General features: G+C 40.9%; 1 protein-coding gene across 2 annotated transcripts in view; it reads right to left on the reverse strand.

Moving 5' to 3' along the window:
- The window catches only part of PDIA5 (protein disulfide isomerase family A member 5), a 92,841-nt gene that overhangs the window by 54,826 nt on the left and 23,890 nt on the right, over positions 1–14,125 (reverse strand). For both annotated transcript variants that reach the window (XM_031590472.2, XM_090143659.1), the window contains exons 4-8: positions 13,490–13,573; positions 12,697–12,742; positions 6,762–6,854; positions 5,477–5,537; positions 1,678–1,745 (exon numbers count right to left, since the gene is read on the reverse strand). In XM_031590472.2, coding sequence (XP_031446332.2) covers positions 1,678–1,745; positions 5,477–5,537; positions 6,762–6,854; positions 12,697–12,742; positions 13,490–13,573 — 352 coding nt within the window. The remainder of the gene's footprint in view (positions 1–1,677; positions 1,746–5,476; positions 5,538–6,761; positions 6,855–12,696; positions 12,743–13,489; positions 13,574–14,125) is intronic.

Below are 14,125 nucleotides of genomic sequence, written 5' to 3' on the forward strand. Positions count from 1 at the left end.
GCCTGGCACATTCTGACAGCTAATGACAAGTCTGATTAAAAAGCCAAAACTTCATTCCATCCAAACCTATCATAAACTTTCCAGCAATGCCTGATCTGGAGGTCAACACTGCTTTCAGGCAATGCATAGACAATTTATGATGGGTACAGCACAGTAGATTTTAGAAGTGACAAACTCTGTACACATCCCACTCAAATCTAATTAGATCAGATTTAGATGAACAGATACATGTGAAAGACACTGGTGGCAGTGGCATAACCCTGACCCTGCACTAAAACCACCCGAAAGCCAAAAGCACCTCTGACCTGTGCAGCACCTCTGAGCTGGGCAGGATTAGCCCAGATCTGTAGAAACTATTTCTGAGAGAGGAAGAAAAAAGTAGAAGAGATTTGGAGTTTAAATTCTCTAGTCTGTATTTAATACAAACAGAATGATATGTGGACAAGGTAAAGGATAATTCCAGAACGATACAGTGCTTTGCAGCATGCCTCCTTTCTGACATTATCTGTGTAGGTGTTCATGCTTCTAATTCCTGTCCACCCACACCTCACGATGGACCTGCCATGCAGGACGGGAGCACCATTCCACAGAAAGCAGCACACCCTCCTCCAAGGAGAGAGGGAATCTCAATGCTGCCTGTCTGGATAGAAGCATGCTGGAAAATATATCCTAAATAAATCTGAACAACTCCCACTGCTTTTAGCCCTAAGCAAGCAAGGATTTAAAGAAACACTTGAAAAACAACTAGCTGGGAAAAGGTGGGGAAGTGTGAGCACTCTCAGTGCTTAAGAGATATGCTGACCTGAGCCTCCCTAGCAATGCACTGTGGTGCTTCATTTCTTCCTCCATCATATGCTGCCTCTCCTAAGAAAAACTGGAAACTCTTACAGTGACTGGTTCAACGGGTAGGAACAGACAGATCCAGCCTGACCTATGGAATTTATTATAAGCCTATTGCTGTACCACTCCAGTATTAGGGGTATTACACAAATTATGCACAAAGCATAAGATCTTCAACTTGCTTAGCACTCAATATGCCTTATTAGTACAAACAGGCAACTAAGTCATTGTTATTGCTATAACATGATTTTATTTAGGATCAAATTTTGTTCTCATTTCAGCCCAATATAAATTGTTTGTTAACAAAGCTATAGTAAAACTAATTACTAATGCTTAAGCTCACTTGCTCGGAGAACAATCAAGCTAACTAAGGGTAATACCCGTCCCATGACACTGACTCTCCACTGAAAAAGTTGATTAATTATTACTATAAAGATATCCATCCTTGAGTCCTCTATGAAACATCAAGCCAAAAAGCTAACCAAATCCAATATGACAAACATTTACTTATCTTACCTAAACAAGCTGAGGAAGCCCACAGACTAACCAGTTAGGAGCAGATCAACTACACAGTGTCAGAACCCAGTTTTCCCCGCAGAAGCCACACCAGATATAAATGGCGAGTTAACACCTCATTCTTCAAAGTTTTAATACAAATAAAACAAAATAAAAAAGAGAATCTTGAGTGGTTCTGGAACAACATCATTCATTTCTGGTTTTGCTTCAGCCCAATTAAAAATACCCCACTTCAGTATTTGTGGTTTTAAATGCTCAAAAAAAAAAAAAAGCATCTAAAAGGACTTTCGTATTTCATATAAAATTTATCTTCTCACTTACATATTTACCCTTCAGCTCTGTGGCTGCCTGCTGAAAAGACGGCATCATTCTCTTACAAACACCACACCCTGATTAAAAAAAAGAAATTATGTAAGCAATATGTCAACAACCCCATTCAGATTCTTCTACAGGATCTACATTTTAAAGTATATTAAACTACCCATTTTTTATAATATTTTTTTTTAAATCTTTACTTTTTTCCACTAATTATTATATTATTATTTTCTAAGGACATTGCTTCTTGTTATATGCTATATGTTACATGAAAGTTTTTCACATTACTCATTTCTCATCCTTGCTTTGGAATGAGCGACACCATCTATATTCTTCAGGCTTGAGGCTGAAACCACACTGGAATGTGGGCTGAAAGATGTTTTACTCATCAAGTCAATTGAAAAGCTTCATGCATTTTGAACGGGCACTCTAGTGACCAGGAAAGTCAGAACTAGTCTTTATCAGTGGGGGGATGGGGATATACTGCAGATTCACCTCAGTTTTAAAAGTCTTTGCGACTGATTTAAGACACTTCATAAACACATTAAACAGACTTTAAAAGTTAAGTTGGGCTCTGTTAACAGAGATGATAACTGGGGAAAAGCAACAGCCCTTATAAGATGCAAGAACTTTATGTGCTGAGAAAGAGAAACAGTGAGCAAGGAAGGAAGACAAGCTGGAGTACACTAAGAGCTTTTTGATGACGCTCTTGAGCGCTAAGCAGATTAGCAATAAATCACCTTGTAAGCAGCAGGTTTCACCCTTGCCAAGTAAAATATGCACATGCACACTGGGAACTGAGAGAGGGGAGAGAGCATGAAACAAAGCAAGCTGCAGCCATGCACTTCAGGCACTTATTGTAGAGACTCTTGGTCCGCCACAGGACAGCTGTCAACTCTTTCTCTCTGGTGAAGAGAGAATGGTTTTGAAAATAACTTTCATAAAGGAAGGTTTTGCAACCCCTGGTTTAGGATCTCATCAGTGTGGCCCGGAAAGAACATCCTTTAATCAGAGGAAAGAGTTCATTTCTGTGGTCCTTTCACCTTTGATCTCTCTGCTCTAGTTGCCAATGAGGTTGTTAAATTAGTTCTGGTTCAAGCAATGATTTCTTGGCGGCAAGGACCACTCATTTAAGGCATACCGAAGTCTCGACTTCATCCAAACCACTGGACAGGCATCAAAAGATATGAGCCATTAACACCATCTTCTGAATCCTCTGTTTCTGCTTTCTTTAACAGCCTCAGGCCACAAACTTCCTCCAGCTACACATCTCTCTCCCTTGGGAACCTCTCCCTGGACTCCCCTCCGCAGTTCAGGCACGTGCCAGCCTCCTCCCCCAGCCTCCACTCATGCTCCTTCTGCTGCCTTGGTGTCCATGATCCCAAACCTACCTCAGAGCAACCTGTCCTGACCATGTATTTTCGTGCTATGCTGTTCAGGACTCTGACAAGCCAGATATATACCCATACGGGCATATCTCAAGGGTAACTTCAAAAAACTCATCTCTCATCCATTATTTTTCCTTGTATTCTGAGTGAAAAGTGTTTGCTTGCTTTTGTCTGCTTTTTTTAATTGAACACATACTAGTTTTTCCACTAGGTAACATCTCCATTTTTAAAGTCTTGTTTTCAATGACATTTTGAACAGCTCATTTTCGTTGCCAAATGCAGACTGTCTTTTGCAGGATTCTTCTTTGCAGAGTTAGCTCTAAGTAAATCTGAATGCCTGTAAGTATACCTAATTTTTCATATTTAGTGCTGTCTGACTTATATTAAAGTCCGAAAGTAGAGTGAATGGGCTTCAAATGGCAGGTAATAATATCTTCTGAGGAAAAGGCTCGACTTTGCTCTGAGTTGTTTCACTCAGATCAAGCATTCCTGAAATATTAAAGAAACTACATTTAAGTCTGCAGTCACTTTCATCTCCCTCCGCACTAGCATGTAATCAAAGAATCCATTTCCTGAATCTGCCACAATGGATTTCCAACAAAGCTTGCAATGAAGCTGAAAAAATGAGGCAGCTGTCTTCCTTGTGCCTTCCCACACAAAGACTTCGATGTCCTCTCCTGCCAAAGACCCCCTTGGCTCACCCCCTGCACGTAAGGAAAAGCAGAACTCCCTTCAGCAATCAGCTTGGATTTGCTGCCGCCAGGTACGAACAGTAACACCACAAGACAGCAATCCACAGCTCCAGCTCCCCAAAGCCAGTGCTTTAATGCAACTGCTGGACATATTCTGCCTGTAGTAAGTGGAGCAAGAGTAAGGAAAGAAAAACTGCATAAGAGTCAAGTCAGAAGGTCTCATGTATTAAATAAAAGATGAGGGAGTTAAGAATCGTGAAATCAGAGGGGGAAAAAACCTTACAAGTAGGCTTCCTTCACAGCAGTTCAGAAAGCAGCAAAGGTATTACAGCACTGCAGACTAGCAGGTGTTTTGCTACTTCAAAAGACCAGAAACTGGAAGGAGGAGGGTTTCTGGGGGAACGGTTCAAAGAGAACCAAAGGCTAGATAAGGCACATTTAAGGCAGGGACTCAGTTGTGGAAAACAATTATTCACGATACAGGTAAACTGTGCTGGTGCCGTGCAGCAGAGCGCTTGCCAGGAGGCGACGCGCAGGCAGAGCGGGCCTGTGGCCCCCTGCTGACACGGCCAGGGCAGGCTGCGGGTGCGCTACAGAGCGTGAAGGCCTCGTGCTGCTGCTAATTTAATTAAAGAAAAAACACCCTCTTACTGATGCATCATGCTCAGTCTTGGGCCATTCTGGCCGTCTTGGCGGTACTCTGAGAAGACTAAAAAAGGGTAGGATGGCGTTTCGGGCAATAATTACCAGAGAAAATACACTCAAACACGAGATACTGCTGCCATGGGGCACTCATTTTAGAATAGAGTGAACTAATGAAATGCTAGCAATGCCTTGCATCAATTTCATGATCAGGACAGCACTGGGAGGCTTTTCCAGCTTAAGGGACACATTCACGCCTTTCTCATAGCTGCCCTGCTATCCAGCTGAGCAACAGCTCCAGCACAGCAGTATTTTGTTTTAAAGAGCTGGAAAGCCTCTAACACACCTGTCACCAGTTGTAAATCTGCAAAAGCTGAATAAGCAGCCAATGCAATGACAAGCTCAGAGCAGTGCAGTGACAATGTCACAAAAGAAACAGAGCAACCCCAATGAGTTCTTCTCTTTCCTTTCTGCCACTCCACCAATGAACCCTATATTCAAGATAATCCTGCTGGTGACAATTGAAACATCCAGAGTATCTCCTGAATGGAATAGAAGAAGTATTCCTGCTCTTCACTGTTCCCACTACCTACAGTTACTGAGAACAAACTGAGCTTCTTTTGATTCCAGGGGCTACTCTAGAGAGCTTTTGTATGTGTATAACTGCTTGTTTTATGCTGCAGTCCAAAGTGCAAAAGTAAAAAGCATGTGGAATATTCATCTGCAATTCCAGCTCCATATAGACCAGAGGATTAGACCCTCTCAGACAGTAGTATTAACACATATGAGCTCAGCATATCACACTTCTGTTTACTACCATACATATTTAGGAAGGACAAGAAGTAAAAAACTTACATAAACTAGATGCTCATCACAAGACTGAGATAAAGGGAAAAAACACTGCCAGCCTAGGTTGCAGCAAATGAACAACGAGGAGAAAACTGAATACAAACAGGCAAACACCACATGGATTTCAATGATAACGACAGTATAAAATGGTGTCAGTGAAACGCAAGCGAGACTTCCAGTCAGACTTGAACATTTCTCAGTGAAGATGACAGCAAGATGAGCTACATTACTTACATGGGGCATAGAACATCATCAGAAGGGGTTTGTCTTCCTTCTTCAGAAGTCTTCGTAATTCCTAGTGAATGAACCAAATAAAGTAAGTACAGGCCTACATAAAAATACACTTCTGTTAAACTTTAAAAAGTCAATACTTTAGTAGAATTTAGGCTCTTTTATTTGCAGGAAATGAAGAGGTCATACTTCCAAACAAACAAAACTCGAGTTTCTTCTGCCTGCTCAACTTTAAGTGGAAAGGAGATGACAGAACTTCTTATAGACTCAAATATTTCTAAACAGCCAAGACCAGCATTTTTGGTGTCAAAATATGAAAGTTGTACTGTTTGGTCCATTCTCAACTCAGAAACTGCAACCTAACAAAAAAAACATATTCTAATTCAATAAGTTGGACTCAGTAATAAACAAAGTTTTCATTTCCACACTATGAAATAGAATAGGCCATAAGAATAGATTTTTTACTACCAGCATGGTAGAAAAAAACAGATCAAGTTTTCAAATTGAACACAATCCTTGGAAGACTTATAATAGAGTACAGAAGGTGAACATTAAAAATTAATCTTCCTACAAAAACAGAATGTCAAAATAACTGTTTCTAATATTAAAAATGAAAGCTAGATAATTGAAAAGGCCCTTTACAAAATACCAGCTAGTGCCCAATCAATTAAAGTTTTAAAAATCAATAGACTAGAAAACTAATACAGAAGACCAAGCTGATAATATTAGAGAGAATATAATTGGTAGCTCTTTGGTGGCACTAGATTACTGAGGTAGTTTTATCTTATTTACAGCTTTTCCACCTGCCACTGCAGATGGTTACTGTTCAAGGTTAAATCACTCAAGACCCAAATTCTGCTCCTACATGCTCCAGACTTCCTGAGAAGACCTCAGGCACATGAGAGAATGCAAGCTTTAATGACAACCTGCAGTTTTAAGAATAAAGTTTTTATCTCCTACTTGCATCCTGCAGCAACTGCATCTTGCAAGCTGCTACGCTTTGAGACAAACATGCCTCTTCTATTACAGCATCCATAATGACTCGATGCTTGCTATGTAGTTCACAGACTAATACCATGACCACACAGACTATGGAGGAAAGAAGGAAGGAAGGAGACCTTGCTCTCTCTATCATAATCCACAAACTTTGTCCCTTTAACAATTGTGTACTACAGAATTTCCTTCCAAAGGAAATAACGGTGCTTCATTAAGAGTTTATACAAGCATGCATACTCCCTACATCCCATATAATTACAAAACACACAAAACATCTCTTCAGTTGTCATACCTTTTCACTGTCTACGTGCACAATGTCTTTGGCTTCAGGATCCTCCTCCCACAATGGAGCACCTTCTGGATCTTTGAGAAAGGCCACAATAGACTGTAGGAAACAAGACAAACAGCTTTTAAAGCAAAACAAATGAGAACCTGAACTCAATCTCAAATCCATACTGTCATTGAATCCCATGCAAATAAACACCTGCTTTTCCATTTTTACACTCATTTGCTATAATGAATTTGAACAAAGATCTCTTGTTGCAGAACTAAGTGATGCACTGGTGCTTAACTTCCTCACAAATGATATACCCACTTAATGGTGCCCATTTCCATTACAAAACTGGGGAAAGTTGTGTGGAGGTGGACGACACACAGTGAACAGCTTCAAGGATCCTTCAGAGAGTTCTTTCAGTGGTAGTAGATCTGCAATATTTCCACAGCTAGTCCCTGGCTTAGCAGGAAAGATTTCTCTATGTAGAGGCTACATTCCATGCCCTTAACTGAATCTGTGTAACCTTTGGTTCCAAAAGTACCAGCTGTAGGGCACACTGATACATAGCAAAAGCAATGAATTCCAAACTTACAGATCAGACTGAGCTTTTGGTCAATGGGAAAATAATCTACCAATAGTCTCCTCTATGATCCATTCAACTAGAAAGTGCACTTGATGGATTTTTAAGCAGGATTATAACAAAGAAACATAGCAAGAAAAGCAGGAAATGTGAAGCACTTCAATTCTGTAGCTCCAATATTTGATAAGCTGAGTATATGTACACACTCTACTTGACTGACATGCTTATTCCCTTTATCACAAAAATACTTCCTACTGGTTCAAATTTCAGACTGAACCTGAGGAATACTTCAGTCCTCTAAAGTCAATGAGAGGCTGGCTCTCCACAGATTTCGGCGGAGCATCACTGCCCGCAGTTTCTAGCTATGTGTGAAGGTGTTGGTTTCATCACTTATCCTCAGATGTCTGTGCTACAGAAAACACAATACCTGGATTTTTATGATCACTTACAGCTCAGATTGACCTTGTTTTCTCTCTCTGTGGCACCACTTGTAGGCATGTGTCCACTCCCAGACAAGAACTCTGCTGTCAATAACAAAGCAAGGTCCAAGGGGAAGGTGCTGATCTGGTGACAGCAACAAGACCCGAGGGACACAACAACTCCATGCCATTCAGGTTTGTAACCCACCTTCTCAAGAGCAGGTTAATAGTACACCCGGTGACACATGCCACTGAAACAGTCTCAAGAGACAGTTCTGCCACCTTTCTGTCTTTGGTAGGTTTGCTCTTGTAAAACATTCCAACAGCTTATCAACAGATAATAGAGTTCAGCTCATCTTCCTGCATCTCAGCTGGTACTACAAGACTTGGGAGGATTCAGAGCTTACAGCATTATTGTATTAATGACTGTCTACTCATTTAGCTAACATTAAAGAGATTTGTCTTATAGTAAGAGGCAGCATATATTAGTCACTAGACAATAACCAAAGCACTTAATGTACCCAGAAGACCTAAGGGTGAGGTAGCTGTTTTGGGACCACAAACACTTTGAGTAAAATAAATTTGTTTTAATGTGGCATTAGCAGAGAAATGAGCTATCAAGAAGAAGTTTGAGTAATTTATAACGCAGTTACAGTTGTAAAAAGCTCTAAAACTACAGGCATCAGCATCCCAAACAATGCTGTAAGAAAACTTAATAACATATAGAGAAAGGAGAGGGCAGGAAGACCAAACCAGGAAGATATTCCAACCTTAGGAACACCGCATCAAGTTCTGCCTGCCCTCGGTCTGCATAGACCTCAAATGTACACTGCTGGGGAGGAGAGAGAGGTCAGCATTTTAAACAGCTAATGAGTGCGATTGACTCTGCTAGTTTCAAGAATTCCTGTGTGCCAAGTTCAATGATGTAGAAACAGATGTGGTTAGAGAACGGGGGATTAAAGAGATTTAATTCTTGCAGCTTCTCCCTCTCAGCCAAGAAAGAAAAAATTAGATGTGTAATGTCTTCTGGCATGAGCAGGCAGTGCAGTGCCTCACACTCATTACTCCGCTCTGTGAAGAGCATTTCCTGTGCACTTTTAAATAGCAAAGAAAAATCCCCACAAACAAACCACAGTACTATCTAATTGCAGAAAAACAGAGGTCCCTGGGTGCTGAGTTCAAGACCTGACCAAGGTCCAGGCCAAAGCACAGCAGCTCCCATGCTGCAGAACCAGCTCCACTCTTGTCCTACTGTGATGGGGTCAGGACATGCTTTGATACCACAGCACCAACAAGCCCACACTGGGCTGTTACCCACTGCCTGAGCTCCTGCAACAGCTCTGAACATCAAACACCAATTCAGTAGAACACAGGATGCAGCTCTGTCCAGTAGACGCTGCCAAAATCAAGCTAGTTTTAATAATACAATAGCTGGCTATCATTTATGGGTTTTAACCTGAAAAAAATAAACATGGAAACACATCACGCACTTTTCGCTCCTTTCAAGTACAATGCAGTAAAGATGCTAATAAGGAAACTTTCCTTGATTACACACACACACACGTCCTACAAGAGCAAACTTGAACAGGATACAGAGTTGAGAGCTGGTCTAATTTACTGGGTTCATCCATTCCCTCTGCCAATTTAAAGAATTTTCTCCATTTTAGAAAAACAATAAACTTCTCCCTGTATTTTAACCTTCAGAAAAGGCCTCAGTGAATAATAAACATAGCCTGGACACTGGCCTTATGGCAGTATGGCAATTAGGATATGGTGTGGTTAAAGTAACCAGCTAAAATCAAGAAGTGATCTAACCTCAGACATCCAACAGCAGCTCACTACAGATACCTGGCAGAAAAACTATGCCATTTTTATCTTGCATACTCAGTTTCTGGAAAAAAGAAATTGAGTTTATTGGCTCTGTACCAGCTGTTGTATTTGTACCTCTGTGCTTGCTATCAATGGATATATACTTTATGACTATCTAACACTGATTTTAAGACTTAAATTCTTAGCTTTCACAACATATGGCTATGTGTACCATAACTTTTTTTTAAAACACTGCAGAGTTGTTAGAAATCAGCTGCCTCAAAATGTCACCGCTTGCACCAACATTTTTGAGAAAAAGCAGGTAACTGTACCATTCCTAAAGCTACTCACAGTTACACATACATCAATCACAATCCCCCTCCCACTGTCCTTTTCCCAAGCACCCCCAATACAAATATTCAAGGCACTGATACTTCTGACCAAGCGTTATTGCCCTTCTACAGTACCTTGGTATGTGTCACTCATTGTGGCCACCAGAATTACGTATTTGATGCAAGACAATGAACTCAGATGGTGGAGTAACATTTCCCGTTCCACTTTCTGTTCCTCTACTAATCATTTGACTTCTTCACTCTTGCTAAGCCAATATTTTCAGGCCAACCACATCCAGGCAGGTAATTCAAATCCTATTACAACAACCCACGGTTACTTCAGCATAGTTGGAGTTGTGTCCCTCTATCCCTCTTGCATTTGTTACCCCACAAGTTCTTGCTTTCATATTGACAAGCCACTGGTATTGTGAGCCTTCTCAACTCTTTAAAGAGATTAATTTTCTTCTTTTTTTTTTTTTTAAACTATTCTTAAGAATTTTTCATGATCAAACTTAATTCCCTTGCCACCAATCTTCTTTATTAGACACTCCAACAGCTCAGATTCTAACCAAGCTCTCAGCAGCAGGGGGTTCTGACTACTAACATCTCTCCACTACAAGCACTGAGCTACCCTTCATTCCTCATTTTTCTAAGAGTTAACCCACAAGGACCTTTCTAATTACGTAAGGATTTAGTCACTTGAAAAAATGAAAAGCTTTTCTTAAAAGCCTAAGTACGCTATCAGCTGATCAGTCCTATCTATGAAATTGCTGATTACTTCAGAAGAATCCTTTAACAGTAATGAAGCATTTCCTCCTCAGAGCTGCGTCCACTATTCTCCAAAACACCATACAAATATTAACGTCTACAGAATGCCTGGAAGATGATCCCAGTTTTAACGCCACACACTTGCTGAATGACATGAAACAAGTTCTTTAAATGTCTGTTCTTCATTCTGCCCACCTGTATATAAAATGGGTATGAAACTCAGTGTAATGATATTCCTCTGCTGCTTGCTGTTTGTAGTGCACTAGGAGACTTCTCACAAACGCAGCTAAAGGTAAGAAAGAAGTGCCACTGCCTCAACACAAGAAGGCATGGAGAAGTGGTGCAGAAGGAGAAATACAAACAGTATTCATATAGCCATGAGCAGCAGAACAAATAAGCAATCAGCTGAGTTCTTTGACCACTGCCTGGCTCTGATGTGCTGCCCAATCTGTAAATCATTAGCAGTTGGTTTCAGAGAGGCAGTTAATTTAAGAAGGAGTACAGATCATGGAGGACAGCAGCTTCAGAACCTCTTCTGTCCAAACTAAACTCACACATCCCATGTGTGTCTATGGGGTCACTCTAGATCTGCTTTCTTCTCACCAGCCAGAATGAAACACCTAAAGGCAGGAGGGAAGGGGAAAAATTTATCACAAAATGGCAACTAAAAGAATAAATGACATAGTTCCTGTTCTGCTATGATTGCATCTCAGCTGGAACACTCTCTGGGGCTCCGCAGGTGCATTCTAGTTCATCCTATCTGTAAGGAAGAGTCACAGCACTAATTCCTGGTTGCAGTGTTGTATGGAGAGCAGGAAAGACATTTTAACAAGTATTCAAACCACCCACATCTAGGCAACTAATCAGTCTACTTCACCCCACCACCCACCAAGAGGAAAAAATAATAAAAAAGCATCAGGTGCATTTCCTCACTAAGTACACAAGTAGCCTGGAGGCATTTGCTGACAAGGCTGGGTTATCCAATCCAAGCAGCATTTTTGCTGCAGGAGAGGCGAAGATGCACAGTCCTATTCTCCTCACTTCATGTGAATCCTGCTGAATAGATGATTCAAGCATAGTTTATTTCCAAGACAAACTTCATCATCTACCCCACAACAACTCTGGCTGCAGAAGGAAGGTAACAGAGGAAACATGCTTAGAAGTGGCCACTCTGACATAATAGAGTTCACAGAGCATCTCACACAGACTTTCCTCCATCCCAGTCCAAACCCTGGAACAAGGCAGAAGAAAGATGCAAATCTAATTCTGACAGCCTGGATTGATTCATCAAGCTTCAGTGACTGTGCAGAGCCCAAGCTCGCTGAAGAAGAAGAAAAACAAATTGCCATCAGAACTGGGTGGAAGTCATTTCTGGAAGCCAAATCACCACTTGCCCCACATGAGGATACTCCCAGCACCTCACTGGGGATTTGCTGAGGAAGGCTGCTCACTTTCACCTTGCTTACTGTGCTTTTCAGTCTATCATTCCCCCAGTCAGTCAAGTTTCATATCTTTCCCACTGTGCTCACAGAACACTGCTTCCTGTTGCTTTGTCTCAAAATTCAGAGAAAACAGGAAGTCATTTCATCCCTCTTGCACTCTGGGCACATCCATAGAAACTGCAGTTCCATGATCAAAGAGCAGGCCACTCAACTCTTGGAAGTTTATAAATGTAAGGCCTAAAAACTTCAGAGAAATTTCTATCAAAAAATGCAATATCAGCTAATACTTTCAGTTATATTGCCATCAATAGTACCTGGTAATGAAAATAAGAAAATCCTTATTTGTAACCAGCTTGGAAGCTAACTCACAATTTATATGACTGTTTAACACGGGTTCAATCTTGTTAATACACAGCTTTTCTGGATCCGTGGTTGGCAGATGCATGCATCCACAAATGCCCTTAGGTCATTCTGACAGCTGCTTATGAAGATTAACCACCCTCCCTTTCATGCCTTCAGCATGAAAAAGTACCAACACCTGTTTTTAACCCACAAATCTCTCCCCCATACCTAACCAAATAATAATCAAATATTTAAATTTACCTTCAACGTGACAGCTCTGTTATATTCAGTATGAAATGCACCATCCCTGTGGAACAAGGAGTGGGTATCAGTGTTAACTTACAGTAGCATTGCTGGAAATCACACAGCTCCCTTACTTCTAACTAACCAGAGTAAAATTATCCTGCCAAAGCCACAGAACCCAGCAGAATTTACACCACAGCTGTTTAAGCAGGGGAGGGAAAGGGAAAACTGAGGATAAAGGCAGGGTGCAAAACAGTATGTCATGCAACCAGGTCTCTCCTCTCTGACGCTTTAACAATAAAATTTACTAAGGCATTATCTTTGGAGATGCAGCTGCTTGGTATCTCTTACATTTTACAGTACTCCCACTCTATTATTCTCAGGAAGAAGATATCTTACTATCTCATTCCATTTCCCTCTCTCCAAGTACTTTACAAAGTACTACCTCATGTTAGAAGAGCAAGCAGAGTAGTGAAGCCAACTGTCCAAGACACATGCCAGTAGGCAAGTGACAGAAAAAGCAAGAAATCCAAATCTCAGCCGTCAGCCCTGTGCATTGGGTAGTTTTAGTCTATTGGGCACTTCTCCCACAAGCCCAGATCATGTATTCTCTTCAACAGCACAATAAATTTATCTTAACTTCTGTTACAACACATGCTTCCAAACTGAAGAAACAGCGAGCAATTTCACATATCAGAGGGCACAGTAGAAATAACTTCTCATGCTGCAGCAAAATGGAGTGCAAGGAAAACAAGTGGTCCTAACAGGGGCATCGACACTTAGGATCTACAAATCCCAGCCCAGCACTCACTTATAATGGAGTAATTCCACTCCTTTCTCCTTTGAATTAGGATCTACTTTCATCTTCTTGCATAATTTTCGGCTCTCAGTGTCACTGCAAAAAACACATATTGGAAGAAAAACAGTTACAAGAGAAAGAAATCAAATGCATTCAGTTCTGAAAACTCATTGCTCTGCTTCCTCAAAAGCAATTAGTAGTACCTAACGGTTATTTAGAAGCTGCTCAGCCAAGTTTTGGAGAAAAGACAATTAAACTCCTCAGTTTGACTGGTCAAGACACAGCAGACTGTATTAAATCCTCATTCTGATGTCAGGCTCCAACCAGCAGAAAATGAGTCCATCCTAGCATGTCTAAGTACCTCAGCTGACATTCTGTCCAAGGGGTTAACATAAAATTTAGGAAGTCAACATTTAAGAAGTCCACGTTCTTGATACATTGATGACCAAATAGCACCATTTGTGAAAAGATTCAAAGACAAAAGCTGACTTCTTTTTGTATCTGGCAGAAGATAAAACCAAGTTATCTTCGTTGTATCTCCATGCCCAGATCACATGTGGCCAGTTTTAAAAAGTTCCAAATTTTGGAGCAACCCCATTTGCTCTAGGTACGAGGAACGTGTCCTGGAGTTGCAACAGGCAGGCAGAG

The sequence above is a fragment of the Phasianus colchicus genome, chromosome 7, assembly GCF_987193195.1.
Source record: "Phasianus colchicus chromosome 7, bPhaCol1.hap1.1, whole genome shotgun sequence".
Classification (NCBI taxonomy): domain Eukaryota; kingdom Metazoa; phylum Chordata; class Aves; order Galliformes; family Phasianidae; genus Phasianus; species Phasianus colchicus.